This window comes from Canis lupus, chromosome 6 (assembly GCF_011100685.1).
Source record: "Canis lupus familiaris isolate Mischka breed German Shepherd chromosome 6, alternate assembly UU_Cfam_GSD_1.0, whole genome shotgun sequence".
NCBI lineage: Eukaryota > Metazoa > Chordata > Mammalia > Carnivora > Canidae > Canis > Canis lupus.
This window is the reverse complement of record NC_049227.1, coordinates 23369333-23383784: the sequence shown is the minus strand read 5'-3', so window position 1 is coordinate 23383784 and position 14452 is coordinate 23369333. Positions and strand designations below refer to the sequence as shown.

The 14452-nt window shown below is 45.5% G+C and overlaps 1 protein-coding gene across 3 annotated transcripts in view; it reads left to right on the top strand.

Annotated features, from left to right (window-relative positions):
- OTOA (otoancorin) overlaps positions 1–14452 on the top strand; it is a 68536-nt gene that overhangs the window by 30269 nt on the left and 23815 nt on the right. For all 3 annotated transcript variants that reach the window (XM_038540050.1, XM_038540051.1, XM_038540052.1), the window contains 8 exons: positions 257–472; positions 2507–2674; positions 3670–3810; positions 5958–6016; positions 6207–6324; positions 9930–10003; positions 12580–12715; positions 13721–13911. In XM_038540050.1, the coding sequence (XP_038395978.1) occupies positions 257–472; positions 2507–2674; positions 3670–3810; positions 5958–6016; positions 6207–6324; positions 9930–10003; positions 12580–12715; positions 13721–13911 (1103 nt within the window). The remainder of the gene's footprint in view (positions 1–256; positions 473–2506; positions 2675–3669; positions 3811–5957; positions 6017–6206; positions 6325–9929; positions 10004–12579; positions 12716–13720; positions 13912–14452) is intronic.

The window sequence follows — 14452 nt, the reverse complement described above, 5'->3', positions numbered from 1 at the left end:
AAATTTCCTTCTGCCATATTTCAAGGTTGATTTAATAGCAAATTGATATTTAAATGAAGCACAAAGTGAATTTGCCGCTGATTAAGGTCAAGGCCAGAGGAAGTGGTCCTCTCAGTCCAGGGCAACTCATTGTCTGGCCAGGGCTCAATGAGGGGGTCAGATGGGGAAGGGTGTTGTGACTACCTCAGGGCATGGGCAAGAGGGAGTCACTCTCCTGCTTGTTGTCCACCCTCATGCCAGCTTGCTCCCCTTCCAGCTCAAAGCTGACCTCCTGGACATTGCCACGGAGAACCAGACCCTCAATGAGACTCTGGGCTCTTTGTCGGATGCGGTTGTGGGCTTGACCCATAGTCAACTGGAATCCCTCTCCCCTGAGGCTGTGCATGGTGCCATCTCCACCCTCAACCAGGTCTCAGGCTGGGCCAAGAGCCAGGTCATCATCTTGTCTGCCAAATACTTGGCCCATGAGAAGGTCAGTTGGAGCTTTGAACTCTTTTTTAAAATCCTCTGAGACCCAAGGACCCATGGTGATATACAAGGATAGCCAGTCGGTAAGAAGATAGTGCCAAAGAGGACTTGCTCTGCTGTTTACTAGCTGGACAATTGGCTTAACTTCTTTTTGACTCAGTTTCCCTATTTGTAGGATGGGGATAATGATAGCACCTTTCCTGTAGGATGGCTGCAAGGATTATGTGGATCAGTACACAGGAAGAGGTTGGAACATGTGACCTAGAGTATGAGCTCAATGAGTGGTAGCTACTGTTGTGTTATGAGCAAAGGTTGGGATCCCTCCCAGGATTTTTTTTTTTTTTCTTGTTGAGCCTGGAAACACATCACTCTTCCTGGAATGGGACATAATGCTATTTTATTCATTTTGTGCTGCAGGGAGGGAATTGTCCTTGCAGAAGGTCTTATTTAGAGGAGACAGGAGCTTTAGTCCATCCTCTGGACACTCCTGGGGTGGGAAATGAGTCTTTTATCCTGGGGAAATCATCTCTCTGCCCTGGACTCAGTAGAAGGGGCTCCAGAGCCCTGAGTCCCTAAACATTTTGGTGTTCTGCTCTCTCTGTCTCATAGTCATGTCCCAGCCTGCAGTCTAGTTCATGAGGACTGGATTGGGAACATATTCCAAGATGACAATAATAACAAATATTCATTAGGTATTTCCTGTGTGCCAGATTTGGGTGTGAGTTAACCATTCAATGTTCTCAACAACCCTTTGAGGTTAGTAGTGTGTTATAACCTTGATTTTCCATGTCATTCATGAGAGGCACAGAGTGTGTAAGGGAATTGCCAAATTCCTTTTGTGTTCCACAAAAGGACACAGCTGGGATTGACCTCAGGATGTCTGGCTTCAGAGTCTGCTTGCTTAACTCCCATGCTAACTGCCTCCAGTATGGCACCATGACCATGGTCTATCCATTCTTACTTTCTGACTCAAGGCCAAGGCTAGCCAATTCTTCTAGTCCCTTCTAGCCTCATGACAACTTAGTTTTAAGGCTTTGCAGCCTTCCTCTGTTTTGACTTGAGCCACATGAATCTACTTGCACAGTTCTCTGTGCATTCGATTTTAGGGACCTGAGGGAGACTATGTTGTTCCTTCCAGCCTTGGACAAAGTGGCTTGTCTCTTTCCTAGTGTCCAACTTTTCCTACAGAGTTGTGAGGTGATTGTTGTGAAGAAACCAAGAGCTCAAAAGGTCTTGCCTTCCTTGGGGACAGTAGAGACTATGCATTCTATAGAGCATAGCAGGCAAAACACTCAACTGGGTTCTTATAGGACTAAGGAATAAATGTCACTGATTATATGGAAAACCATCTAGAATCTTTCCTCTAAAGAAAGGAGAAAAAATGAGTAGAGTTTCTGATGGGGCAGACAGCTATAATCATATTTGTCATAAAATACCAGACCCATATCTCAAAACATGCATTTCAACTAGAAGCTTCTATATGGTGATAGATGAGCATGGAGCTTTGTTATGTCAGGTGACATAATGAGAAGAATGGGCTGCCTTCGGGCACTGTACGAGGGAGTGAGGCTGGGTGAACTGAGAGCTCCACCACTGACCTCAAGGGGCAGCTGCTGGTCACTTCTTGCTAGTTGTTGCTAAAGTAGGCCTTGTATTGCCTGGTGTTCAGATTTCTTTTTAAAAAATCAAACTAAAAAAACAAGTCACTCAAACCTGGATTTTATTGGAAATTTCCCCAATTTAAAAAATATTGTCAGCTTGTTCAACTTAAATACATACACAAAAGCCCATTGCCTGGCTAGTTGTGGTGCCTGGGTCATCACCTTGTGATATTTGTGCGGTGGCCAAGGACAGCATAGTACTCCCCTGGTAAAGCCCTTGCCTCGTATGTCAGATTTTGATATTGACTCTCTTTCCTGATAGAAGGAAGGAAGAGCTCCCTAGTGCCCATCCAGATACCCAGCATGCAGTGGGGTAAGTGTCTGCCAGATGAGGAACCAGAGAAGAACCTCATCCCCCTTGTGGCTGGTCTTCCCAGGTGCTGTCTTTCTACAATGTCAGCCAGATGGGCGTGCTGCTGGCTGGGGTTGGCACCCAGGCCTTCTATGGCATGGATCGCAGGGACCTCTTGCAGGTCCTGAGAAGCACTAACTCCTTGCATGTGTCTGACTTGTCACCTGCCCAGAAGCAAGGTGTCCTCAGCAAGGTGAGAGGAAGACATCTGATCCTCAGCCACGTGGCTCCCAGAGCATGTGATTTTGGGGTTTTGTAATTGAAGTGTGACTTTGGGCCATTCACTCGGGCAGGGGTTAGCCCAGCCTTTGGTAAGGGTGTGTTCTAAACTTTCCCCTGATCCTCACCTTCCTTCCTTTCCAGAAAGAGCCTCTTGGGTCATGCTATATATCTTTCTTTCTTTTTATTTTTTTTTTTAAGATTTATTTTCGAGAGAGAACGTGAGTAGGAGGGGCAGAGGGAAAGGGAGAAAGGGAGAGAGAATCTCAAGCAGACTTCATGCTGAGCTTGATATGGGAATTGATCTCATGACTCTGAGATCAGGACCTGAGCTAAAACCAAGAGTCAGATGCTAGCTGACTGTGCCACCCAAGCGACCCAAGGATCATGCTATATTTTTTCCCAGACCCTGGTGCTTTCCTTACCAGTTGAATCTGGAAGACTTGATAGAATAATGTTTCTTGATAGAATAATGTTCTGAAAGTTTGTTTTTCAAATCTCAAAATGAACCCTGAGTTTCCCAGAGTGCTTCTGAAAGCCCCTCCCATGATCCAAAATCACACCTATGTTTCTCTTTCTCACTTGGCAGTGGGGTCTTTGGGCATCCTATTCTATAAGACCTGCTGCATCCAGTTGCAAAATCTGTCAGGAAACCAAACCCAAGGATTTTGGCTTAAAATGCTAACATCTTGCAAATAACAATAGCACATCTGGTTAAAATAGACTATGGGTTCTGGAATAAGACAGACTTGTGCTTAAACCTTCTTTACCAACTTTCAACCAATTACTTATTAAGCCTCAGTTTCCTTACCTGCAAAATGGGGGTAAAGATAGTCTCCCACCTCATAGGGTTGCTTAGCAGATATGGTGAATTTTATGGGCCGTGAAGCACTGACACAGTGCCTGGCCCTTACCCAAAGTTCAGTGCACCTTCCACAAGGTTGTTATGTTTATTCTCATTCTTGGCAGATGATCGAAGCAGGAGATACTACCTCAGGTATTGTGGAAATACAAGGGGCTTTCTTTAAGGAAGTGTCTCTCTTCGATTTACGGGGGGAACCTGGATTTAACACTACAGTCCTAAAGGAAAAGGAGCTTCGGAGGAGTCAGGTATGACCATTAAGGGTTCTGACATCAATTTGGATGCATGTGTTGGCAGAATGTGGGTTCCCCACGCCCATGATGAATACTCTGATATCAGCTGGGTGTCCTTACAATTCAACTCAATTCTGACCCTGCATACCTGGTGACAGGATCAGATCCCACAGGTTAAGTATCCCACAATACTTCATGCCCAGCCCCTCAACTTCAGATGCCAGTCACAAGTCCTCATTGTCTCCAGTGTTTCTGACCTACCAGCTGTGGATTGAAGGTTCCAGTGACTGCACTGCCCCCACTTCGGTTTGATTAGCTTGGTAGAGTGGCTCGTGGAAGTCAGAGAAACATTTTACTTACTAGATCATCAGTTTATTATAAAAGGATATAAAAAAAATAAAAGGATATAACTCAGGAACAGCCAGATGGAAGAGATGCATACGATGAGGGTTGGGGAATGGATGCAGAGCTTCCATGTGCCACCCCAGATGTGCCACCCTCCCAGCACCTACATGTGTTCATCAAGTGGAGGCTCTCCCAACCCAGTGCTTTTGAGTCTTTATGGAGGCTTTATCACCTAGGGCTGCTTGATGAAATCATCGGCCATTGATAATGGGTTCAGCATCCAGCCCTTCTCCTCTCTCTGGAGGCTGGAGGTGGGATTGAAAGTTCCAAACCCCCAATACTCCTTATTAGAAGGGTGACCTAGGCAGCAGAGAGATATAGACAAAAGAGACTGGACGGACACACAGGAGGCCATGTGAAGATGAAGGCAGAGACCTGAGTGATAAAGCCAAAGGTGGGACTGCTCGGAGCCACCAGAAGCTGAGAGAGGGAAGAAAGGATTCTCCCCTACAGTCTTTGGAGGGAGCCCTGTCCCGCTGACACCTTGATTTTTGACTTCTGGTGTCCAGAACTCAGAAGAAATGATTTCTATTGTTTTCAGCCATCAAGGTCATGGTAATTCGTTATGGTAGCCCCAGGAACTGCATACATTTCCAAATGGTGGCTTCAGGGCGGCTGGCTTTCTGTGGGTGGTTCAGGATTGCCAGGGGAAAACACCATGAGAACCAGTGTCACCTTTGGTGACCTCACCTTGGAAGTCACGTAGCGTCACCTCTGCCTTGCACTATCTGCAGAGGCAGTCACCAAGCTTCCCCTCTCCCCAGCCTCAAGCAGAGAAGACACAGACTCTACCTTTTGATGGGGTAATAGTTCTGGAAGGTCCTAGAAGAGCATATTGGATAGAAAATTTATGGCCACTTTGGAAAACACATCCTACCACAGATGTCTTCCAGACATTTTGGTCTCAGCAGCTGAGCTGATGGAGTTGCTGTTTCCTGTGACAGGGAAGACTGGGATGGGGCGGGGTCGCAGAACTTGATCCTGTGCCCTAGAAAATATGTGGGGCCACACAGAGAGCTTCAGGGACTTACCTCCCTAGCTGTTCCTTTCTTCTGGGCCTGCCTGCCATGTCAGATGCCACTGCCTAATGCTGGCTCATAATTTATTCTGCTTGGGGAATTATATTCAAAGTTTCAGAGTCTATAAAATAGATGAATGTCATACTTGATCACATCTGCAAGTTAGGTATTCTGTAAAATTACATTCCTTAAAACAAATGGCTCCCTTGCCTCCTAGGTATTGTTCTTCTAGAGTGCCCATCTGGGAGGATTGGAGGAGAGCATGTGCTGCAAGCAGGAGTTACTTAATTGATAGTACTTTCTAGCACATTCTGGTCTATTCATCCAACTCTTCTGCTTTTGCTTCCTGGAAGCTAGCAGGTGGGCATGGGCATAGACACTATGGAGGGTCCTCAACTAGTCAGTAGCTTTACAAATCATAGGAAGTAAACCTCCATCCAGCCTTGCTGCCCAATGGTTTTGCTTCTCATTCATGTTCTAAAGCATCGAGGATCCTCCAGGTGTGAGAGCATGTGTTCTGCAATCACTCTGACACTGGTTCAAATCCTCACTCTACCACTTAGCAATTGTGTGGCCTGGGTGAATAACATAGCCTATTAAGCTTCCATTTACCCATCTATAAAATGGGTGAGTAGTATGTCTTCCCAATAGAGCCTCCAGCTGCTAGGCACACAATGTGTTCATCATGGTGAGTGAGTGAGTGCTCCATCCATGCCAGCAATCATTCTCTTCCTTCAGGCCTTGTTCCTGTATGAGCTTCTGTCAAAGTCAACCAGAAGGCCTGAGGAGCTCCTGAGGTAGGTGAATGTAATCTGTCTGGGGGCTGATGAGTCCTTCAGAGCCTAATTTCCCAGGAAGGACAGTTGGACCTGTGCCCCATTAGACCTGCTTTCTCTTGCCCCTTCATTCCTCTCCCCTCCCAACCCTGTGCCTTCCTCTCCCCTCTCAAACCCCTTCTTCTCCTGGGTCCCTTGTTCTGTTTTCCAGCACAGGGCAGCTGGTCAAAGGTATGACATGCTCCCACATTGATGCCATGAGTGCGGACTCCTTTCTGGCCCATTTCCACTATTTTGAGAACAACCTCTCCCTGCTCTCACCATATCAGGTACCATCATAGCATATTGGCGCTTCTGATTCTCTCTCCCTGCCCCAGTTGTGGGCCTGGACTGACTGTGCCAGCTTAAGATATTTGTGCCAAGATCATTCCCAAGCAAGTCAGGATGTGGAGCCAAGTATTGAGCCAGGTTTCTAGCCAAGGTTCGGTCGTGTCGGCGAGGAGAGGGGAGGGGAGGGAAGGGAGGGGAGGGGGAGGGGAGGGAGGGGAGGGGAGGGATGGGAGGTGAGAGGGAGGGGAGGGGAGGGGGTGAGGGAGGGAGGTGCAGGGAGGGGAGGGAGGGAGGAGAGGGAGGGAGGGAGGAGGGAGGAACGGGAAGGAATTTAGGAAGGAAGGACTATTGTGTACTTCCTACTTCTTCATCCGTACTTCCATTTCCTTCAGCCTTCCTCCTTACTTCTTCTTAATGGTTGCTTTCTTCTTTCTTTTCTTTCTTTCTTTCTTTCTTCTTTCTTTCAGATTTTATTTATTTATTCATGAGAGAGAGAGAGGCAGAGATACAGGCAGAGGGAGAAGCAGGCTCCATGCAGGGAGCCTGATGTGGGACTGGATCCCAGGTCTCCAGGATCACGCCCTGGGCTGAAGGCGGAGCTAAACCACTGAGCCACCCGGGTTGCCACCAGTTTCTTTTTTTAAAAAGCTCCAGATAACTCCTGTCTCTAACAGCCAGGGCTTCACCAGATTGATTATTGTAAACTCAGATCTGAACTTTAAAATACAGTTGTCGGATATATCATTTGGCATGTAATTATGTTCTCCTGAGACTGACAGTCATTCCCTCCTTCCTGTCCTTCCCAGAGGTAGCCTGGAATGGGAATAATATTTTAATAAGAGTATTTTCTTCTTCATTTAATACTTCATTTCCCAAATGGTTAGGGAGACTCTTTAATCCTCTGGGGAGACCAAAGGCAGAAACTGACTTTTCACTGGATCTAAGCAAGTAAAATCAAGCCTTGAGAACAGCATTTGGACTTGGAGTTTAAACTTTTGATGGTACAGAGTCCCAGAGTCCTGAGAGGGCAGATACAAGGTATCTGCCCGACTCAGGCCTGCGGTGTTATAGATATGAAAGAAAAGTTTCCAAATAAGTGGATCCTTTCCCTGAGAGCCAAGAAGTAAGTGTAAAGCTTGGTGTATAATCCCTTGAGGTCTTTAGAGGAATAGGTAAAATTTTCACAAAGCCCTGTCATTCCCTTACATTCTATCAGTGGTTCTCAAATTTGAGCATCAACATTGCCTGGAATACTGGAGTTGTTTGATGGATATTAAGTTTCAGTTTTGCTAGATAAATAAGTTTCAGTTTTGCTAGATAAATAAATAAATTGATGGATATTAAGTTTCAGTTTTGCTAGATAAATAAATTCTGTGCAACACAGTGCCTGTACTTAACAATGTGATGTTGTGTACTTCAGCATTTGGTAGGAGGGTAGATCTCCTGTTAAGTGCTCTTACCACAAAAACAAAAACAAAAAGGAATAAAAGAAACTCTGGGAGGTGTTGGATGTGTCTATTACCTTGATTGTGTTGGTATCACGGGTGTTTGCATATGTCCAAACTTATAAAAGCACACACATTATATGTGCAGGTCTTTGCATATCAATCTACCTCAATAAAGCTGTTAAAAAAACACACAGATTAAAAAAGACAACACAGATTGCAGAACTTCACTTGGAATTTCTAGGGTGATGCCTGATAATTGACATTTCTAACAGTTCCCTGGTGGGAACTATTGAACTGTATTAAAAGTCTTGCCCCAGCAGGGAGGAAAGCAAATTATTTTGGAAACCTGGACCCTGGCATGGCTGTCTCCTTTATGCTCATCAAACTGATCCAATGGATGGAGGTCAGACCCGCTTTGAAGAAGAACTCCGTGTGCAAGGAGGAAGGATTGTTCCAACAGAGCTCCTTAGGGAGACTCCCTCAATTCTCAGAGCTTTCAAATACCAGTTAATTAGAAAATTTGCCTTTGTTGTTTACCTTATTGCTGAAAACACATAATTATTATAAAAACATAAAACAATATATGAAGAGTAAAATTTCCCCTGGAGCAGTGATTCTTAGAGTATTATTTGGTCCTATCTGGAGACACTTTTGGTTGTCACTCCTTGGGGGAGATGCTACTGGCATCTAGGGAGTAGAGTCCAGGGATGCTGCTTACTTCCTACAATGCAGAGAACTGCCCCGCAGCAAAGCGTTGTCCAACCCAAAATCTCAAAGGTGTGGAGATTGAGAATTCCTCTTTCTTTTCTTAAAAAGATTTTATTTATTTATTTGAGAGAATGAAAGAGAGAGTGTACAAGCAGTGGGGAGGGGCAGAGGGACAAGCAGACACTCGCTGAGTGGGGAGCCGAGTCAGGGCTTGATACCAGGGCCCTGAGATCATGACCTGAGCTGAAGGTAGATGCTTTACCAATTGAGCCAACCAGGTGCGCCGAGAGTCCCTCTTAAGATTGACCATAAGGAGAAGTTTGCTATCAACTTTGAGAGGTTTTTTTGTGTATATAAAATGTATTTATGTGTAATTTAAAAAATACAAATGAGTTCATACTATATACATTGTTCTGTTTAATGTTACAACTGTTATAAAGTTATATGTATAACTCATATAGTTATATATATTATATGTATATATATAGCTCTGTGTGTGTGTGTGTGTGTGTGTGTGTAGCCATTGTTCCATGTTGATAGATCTAAATCTACCTTATTGAAACAAAATAGTTGCACAGCATTCAGTTATGTGGATGTATCATAACTTACCTAACCAATCCCAAACTGAGGGACAGTAAAGTTGTATCTCTGTTAAAAGGTAAATCTAGGGGGCACCTGGGTGGCTTAGTTGGTTAGGGGTCTGCCTTCAGCTCAGGTCATGATCCCAAGGTCCTGGAATTGAGCCCCCACATCCAACTCCCTATTCAGCGGGGAGTCTGCTGCTCCATCTCCTGTGCCCCCTCATCCCTGCTTGTGCTCTTTCTCTCTCCCTCAAGTAAATAGATAAAACCTTAAAAAAAAAAAAAGGTAAACCTAAGCATATTAAAAATTTTAAGAATTCTTTTAACAAAAGCGATTGGAATTGGGCACAGGAAAACAGGAAGTGTTTTGGAGTGCTCTGGCGGAGTGGGGGTGGGGGGGCGGGAAGACTTATATAGAGAAAGTGCAGATGCAGAGAAAGGAATTATTTGGCTGGTTATAGCTTAAAGCGTAGTTGGCTCTTGGTGATTGGTTGTTGCCAGTGTTTTGATTTAATAACCTTGAAGCATTTGTAGACTTAGATTTTGGTGTGCTTTCATAGGGTGCCACGTATTTAGGGACACTTCAGTCTAACAGCCTCCTTGCTTAATTAATTTAACATCTCACTTTCTTGCAGTTATAAACAAAACAAGGTGAACATATCCAGACTTAAATTTTTGTGTTCACCTTGTGATTGCCTCAGTGTGATTGCCTCATCCATAAACTGGACACAGAAGTGGTGCCTACTATTATTTAATAAGTAGACACATATAAAGCACTTAGAACAGTCCCCGACCCACAGAACACACAGTCTATATTTGCTTTTATGATTATTGGACTAAATTCCTAGAACTGCTTTAATCTTTCAGGTTAATTGTTTGGCGTGGAAATACTGGGAGGTCTCCAGATCATCTATGCCACCTTTCCTCTTGGCTGCACTCCCGTAAGTGAACATTGGCTCTCCTCTCTGGCTCAACAATGAGATTTGTGGGAGTCATCCAAGTCATCTCACCCCCAGGTTTTAGTGAGGAACCAGACACAGAGTGGAGAGTGCCTTCCAGAATTAAGCCCTTGTGAACCTGGATTTAAATTCTGAGTCCCACATAGATATTTTAGGCAGAATTTCTTGTTTTTTGTTTTTTGTTTTTTTCCTGTTATTTAAAAACCAAAGCCAAAGCAATCCAAGGCTGAGTGAGTGCTAGTGAAGCAGGTCCCATCTTGGGTGGCCTCCCACCTGGCTCCAGGGTGATCAGGGCTGATGTGAGTCATGGGGACTTCTGGTATGTGTAAGCATTCAGGCCTGGGAGGTGGAGCCCTGCTTTTCAAACACAGTCTGGATATTCCTTTTCTCTTTATTTCCCTCTTCCTTCTCTTGCTGTTAACTGTCTTCATTTATTCGAAAAATATTTACTGAGTGCTTACCACGTACTAGTTCTCAAAGATAACTTATTTTCCCCTTTATAAAAGCTTATAGTCTCTGGGAGGGGGAATATAAAAGTATGAAGCCAATTATAATGTCAAGTTGATATTTGGTTAAAAGTGATAGAGCCTTAACTCAAACTGGCTTAGGCAATAAAAGGCAATCTTGGTTCAGGTAACTGGAAAGTCCAGGAATAGATTTCAGACATGGCTGGATCCAGGAGCTCAGTGGTCAGCCATCTGTCCTTTAGCCCTGCTTTCCTCTGTAGGCTTCTGCATCAGGCAACTTCTTTCTTTGTGGTGGTCTCTGGCCGATTCAAGGTTATATCTTCCTGGTTAAAAGACCTTTTCTTCCCATCTTTCTCAGTAAGTCATGGGTTTGCCTGGGGTTGTGGGGGATGGATAACTCTGACTGGTTTAGTTTGGTATTGTACCCCTGGAGCTGAGAGTGAATTGCAGTCCACCCAAACCACAAGGACTTCAAGTGAAGGGGGTGAGTCTCCAAGAAAGCCTGATGCTGTTACCATGGGAAAGGGTGACAGGTGCAGGGCACAGTGGGGGTTGTATCTTCTTCAGATTGAAAAGTCAGAGGAGGCTAAACTAAAGCTCAGAGAATGAGCTGGGGTTTCAGCGTCCAGGATGGACACTCCAGGCAGGGGCACAAGGGATGTTTGGTCCAGTAGTGGGCAAGGAAAGCAAAGCACTCTGGGGAATGCATGGTGTGTATCTGCAGGGTAGTTGGAAGCCAGAAGGCCAGAGAGGTAAGGGACAGTCAAATCAGGGAAGGGTTGTGTGACACCATGAGGTGTTTCACCTGTATTCTGGGCACAGATCCTCAGATTTATGTTTCAGAGAGATCATTACCTCTGTCCACATAGCACATGGAATGCAGGGGGTCTGGCTGGAAGGAGGGGAACATGGAAGCTTATTTCTAGAACCTGGATCTTGGCATGGCTGTCTCCTTCCACTCATCCACATCTCAGCTTAAATACTTGTGCCTTAGAACAGGCTCCCAGCTGTCCCCGCCATTGTTCTCCATTGCAGAGCCATTTTGTTTTCTTCCTTATATTTATCACTGGCTGAAATGGCCTGTTTTATTCACCAATTTCTGTTGTCTTAACCCTACTAGAAGGAAGCATTCTGAGAGCAGGGACCTGCCTCTCATGTCCTGTTCATGGCTGTAGCTGGTGCCCGGTACTGTGCCTGGCATGCACAGATACTTGCTGAGTGGATGGAGTGATAAATCAGATAGCAGTATCGTGAATGGAGAAGCAAGAACAGATTTGAGCAATAGTAAGCTAGTAGCAACGACAGATTTGGGGATAAGGGAAAAAGACACCCGGGATGGCGTATAGGAGGGAGAACACGCAGAATGTGGTTTTGGAACAGTTTGGTGGTCATGATGAGCAGGCCATGTGGGTCTAGAGCAGTCTTTCTCAACCTTTGTTTCAGTATTGCCTCCCTAAAGGGAACAATTTAATTTCTCCTGAGTGAGAGAATTTACCAGGAATAAGATTTTGTTGAATATGGCTGAGCTTTAGTGAGTCACAAATCATTGTAGGAACTAAGATTTTTTTTTCTTTTTGTTCCCTCTCTCTACCTGAACAGATTTTCTCCCTAGGGAGTTAATCTCCTCTGTTAAGAATACATGGCCAAGAGTTTAGGGGCGGGTTCTGGACTGGAGATGCCAGAATCAGGTGTCATTTCTCTTTCTCCTGTTCTCTCCTCATCTTTCTTTCTCACTTTCTATTTTATTCTCTCTTATCTCTAACTTCTGCTTTTTCTTTCTTTCTCTTCATCTCCCCTCAACCAGTACCCCAGTCAACATATGTTTATAGAGACCCCATCTCTGATCAATGCTACAGGGGTGAAGAAGAGGGGCATGATGGGAAATCTGTGTTCCTACTCACAGAAGAGAGTTGTGATACGGGGAGGGGGAGGCCTGCTCCCTCCCAAGGGGAGCCACAGCAACACTGGGGAGAGAACAAACGTTTAGAGAACGGCCCTGGGATAAGCTCTTGGGCATGTGGAGGCTGATGTCAGGGGCATATGCAGAGCAGCCACTGTTCTCCTCCTCTCATTCTTCCTGTCTCTCTCCAGGGCTCACCACCTGGCTTCTGTCCCAGCCTCCCAGTGTGTGCCCTTTCTGATCAGCCTGGGGAAGAATCAGTTGGACTCCTTGGTTTTAGATTCCCACAAAAAGAATTCGGTCCTTAGGAAGGTACAGCAGTGCCTGGTAAGGAAACTCTTCCTGGGTGATACTTTCTTTGATGTAGCTTCCTCTCTGGGTGTCTGTGGCCGTCCTGGGGAGCCCTTGGGGAGGGAGTCTGGCTGGGATCTTGAGCTTGTGGCGATGGCCGGAAACCTGACTTGCGGGTCTCAAAGCTGGCCCTGGGACCTTGGGTGGGACAGTGTTGGCCATTGGTTCTGAGGACTGCCATCCTGGCATTTGAATGACGGGAGGCTGCTCTTGGGGACTAGGAAGATCAAAGTACACAGAGTCTGGCATCTAGGCTGGCCTCTGACAGTGTGGCTTCAGCCCAAGTCACTTCCCCTCCCTGAGTCTCAGTCTTCTCATCCCTAAGATGGGTGCAAGAGCACTTTCAGCACAGGGTTATTGAGGGCATGAAATAGGCAATATGTTCTTCAAGGCCAATGCCCAAAGGGCAGACTGACTGACTGAGTGTGAATCCTAGCCTTGCCACCAGCAGGCAGCTTCTTTATCTTTAAAAAGAGAGTGATATTAGTACTTATCTCTTACAATTACTTTGAAGATGAAGATTAAGACCTGTAAGCTCTTAGAACACTGCCTGATGTGTATTAAACACTCAAATGTTATCTACTTTTGTCATTTGGAGAAAGAGCTTTAAATGCTTTCAAGTCCCATACAAATTTTGAGGTGCTGTTTCTATTCTTGCTGTAGTATTATTAGCATGGTTGTTAAACTCTGGGGTATCCTCAGAGCAGTGACACCACTGATGACATAAGTCCTCATTTATTAAGTGTTCACCATGTGCCAACTCCTCTGCCCACACCGGCTCCCTGCTGGGGTCTTCTAGACTGCCGAGGCCTGCATCCCTAGGGTAAAATCAGACCCCATGCTGTCTCTACTAGTCCATGGTATGGTGGGTGAATTCAGGTCCTGGAACCTTTACAAGATTGGGGATCAGGATGTGTTGTTGAGGGGTCAGGATCTTGAACCCTGCTCGATCTTCCCATCAGCTCCACTTGTTGGTTTCAGAACAACTCCATTGCCGATGAGTTTGCGGTAGACATCGTGGGGAAACTGCTCTGCCACTTGCCCGCAGCCATTATCCACAGTGGGATCTCCGCCCGGGCCTGGGCCACAGCCCTGCACGGACTCAGAGACTGCCCAGGCCTCAGCCCTGAGCAGAAGGCTGCGGTGAGGCTCAGGCTCCTGGAACAGTACGGGTGAGGAGGAGCCAGGGCTCTACTCTGGGGGGAAAGTGCTGGCCAAGGGGTGCCAAACCCTGGTGCTCCTGTCATCCAAACAGAGAGAGTCTCTAGCTTAGGGTAAGGTTAGCTGCTTATGTTTATTTTAGAAATAAGATGTTTCTTTTTTGGGCCTCAGATGCTCTGTAAAATCAGAACAGTAGTGGCTCCGCAGACCTCACATGGTTGTCACCAGTACCTCTTGGGATATTTAGGGCAAGAGTTTTGAAAAGATGGCACTTTATAAATGCAAGGAGGTGCCATCCTTATTCTTGTGAAGTAACAACAATAATAATACTTCAAATAATCAAAGTACTGTCAGCTCTGGGTCTGTGGGAGCTCTAGGTGTGGGGGGGCAGACACAACTATTCTTTCTCTTGTAGAATCTTCCGAAGTTAGGGTAGGCATTTGAGTAGGGAGGGCCTAGCCGTCAGTCAGCAGTTAAACAGCAAATGTTTCTGGAGTAATTACAGTGGCTTAGGCCCTGTCCTTTTTTTTTTTTTTAATTTTTATTTATTTA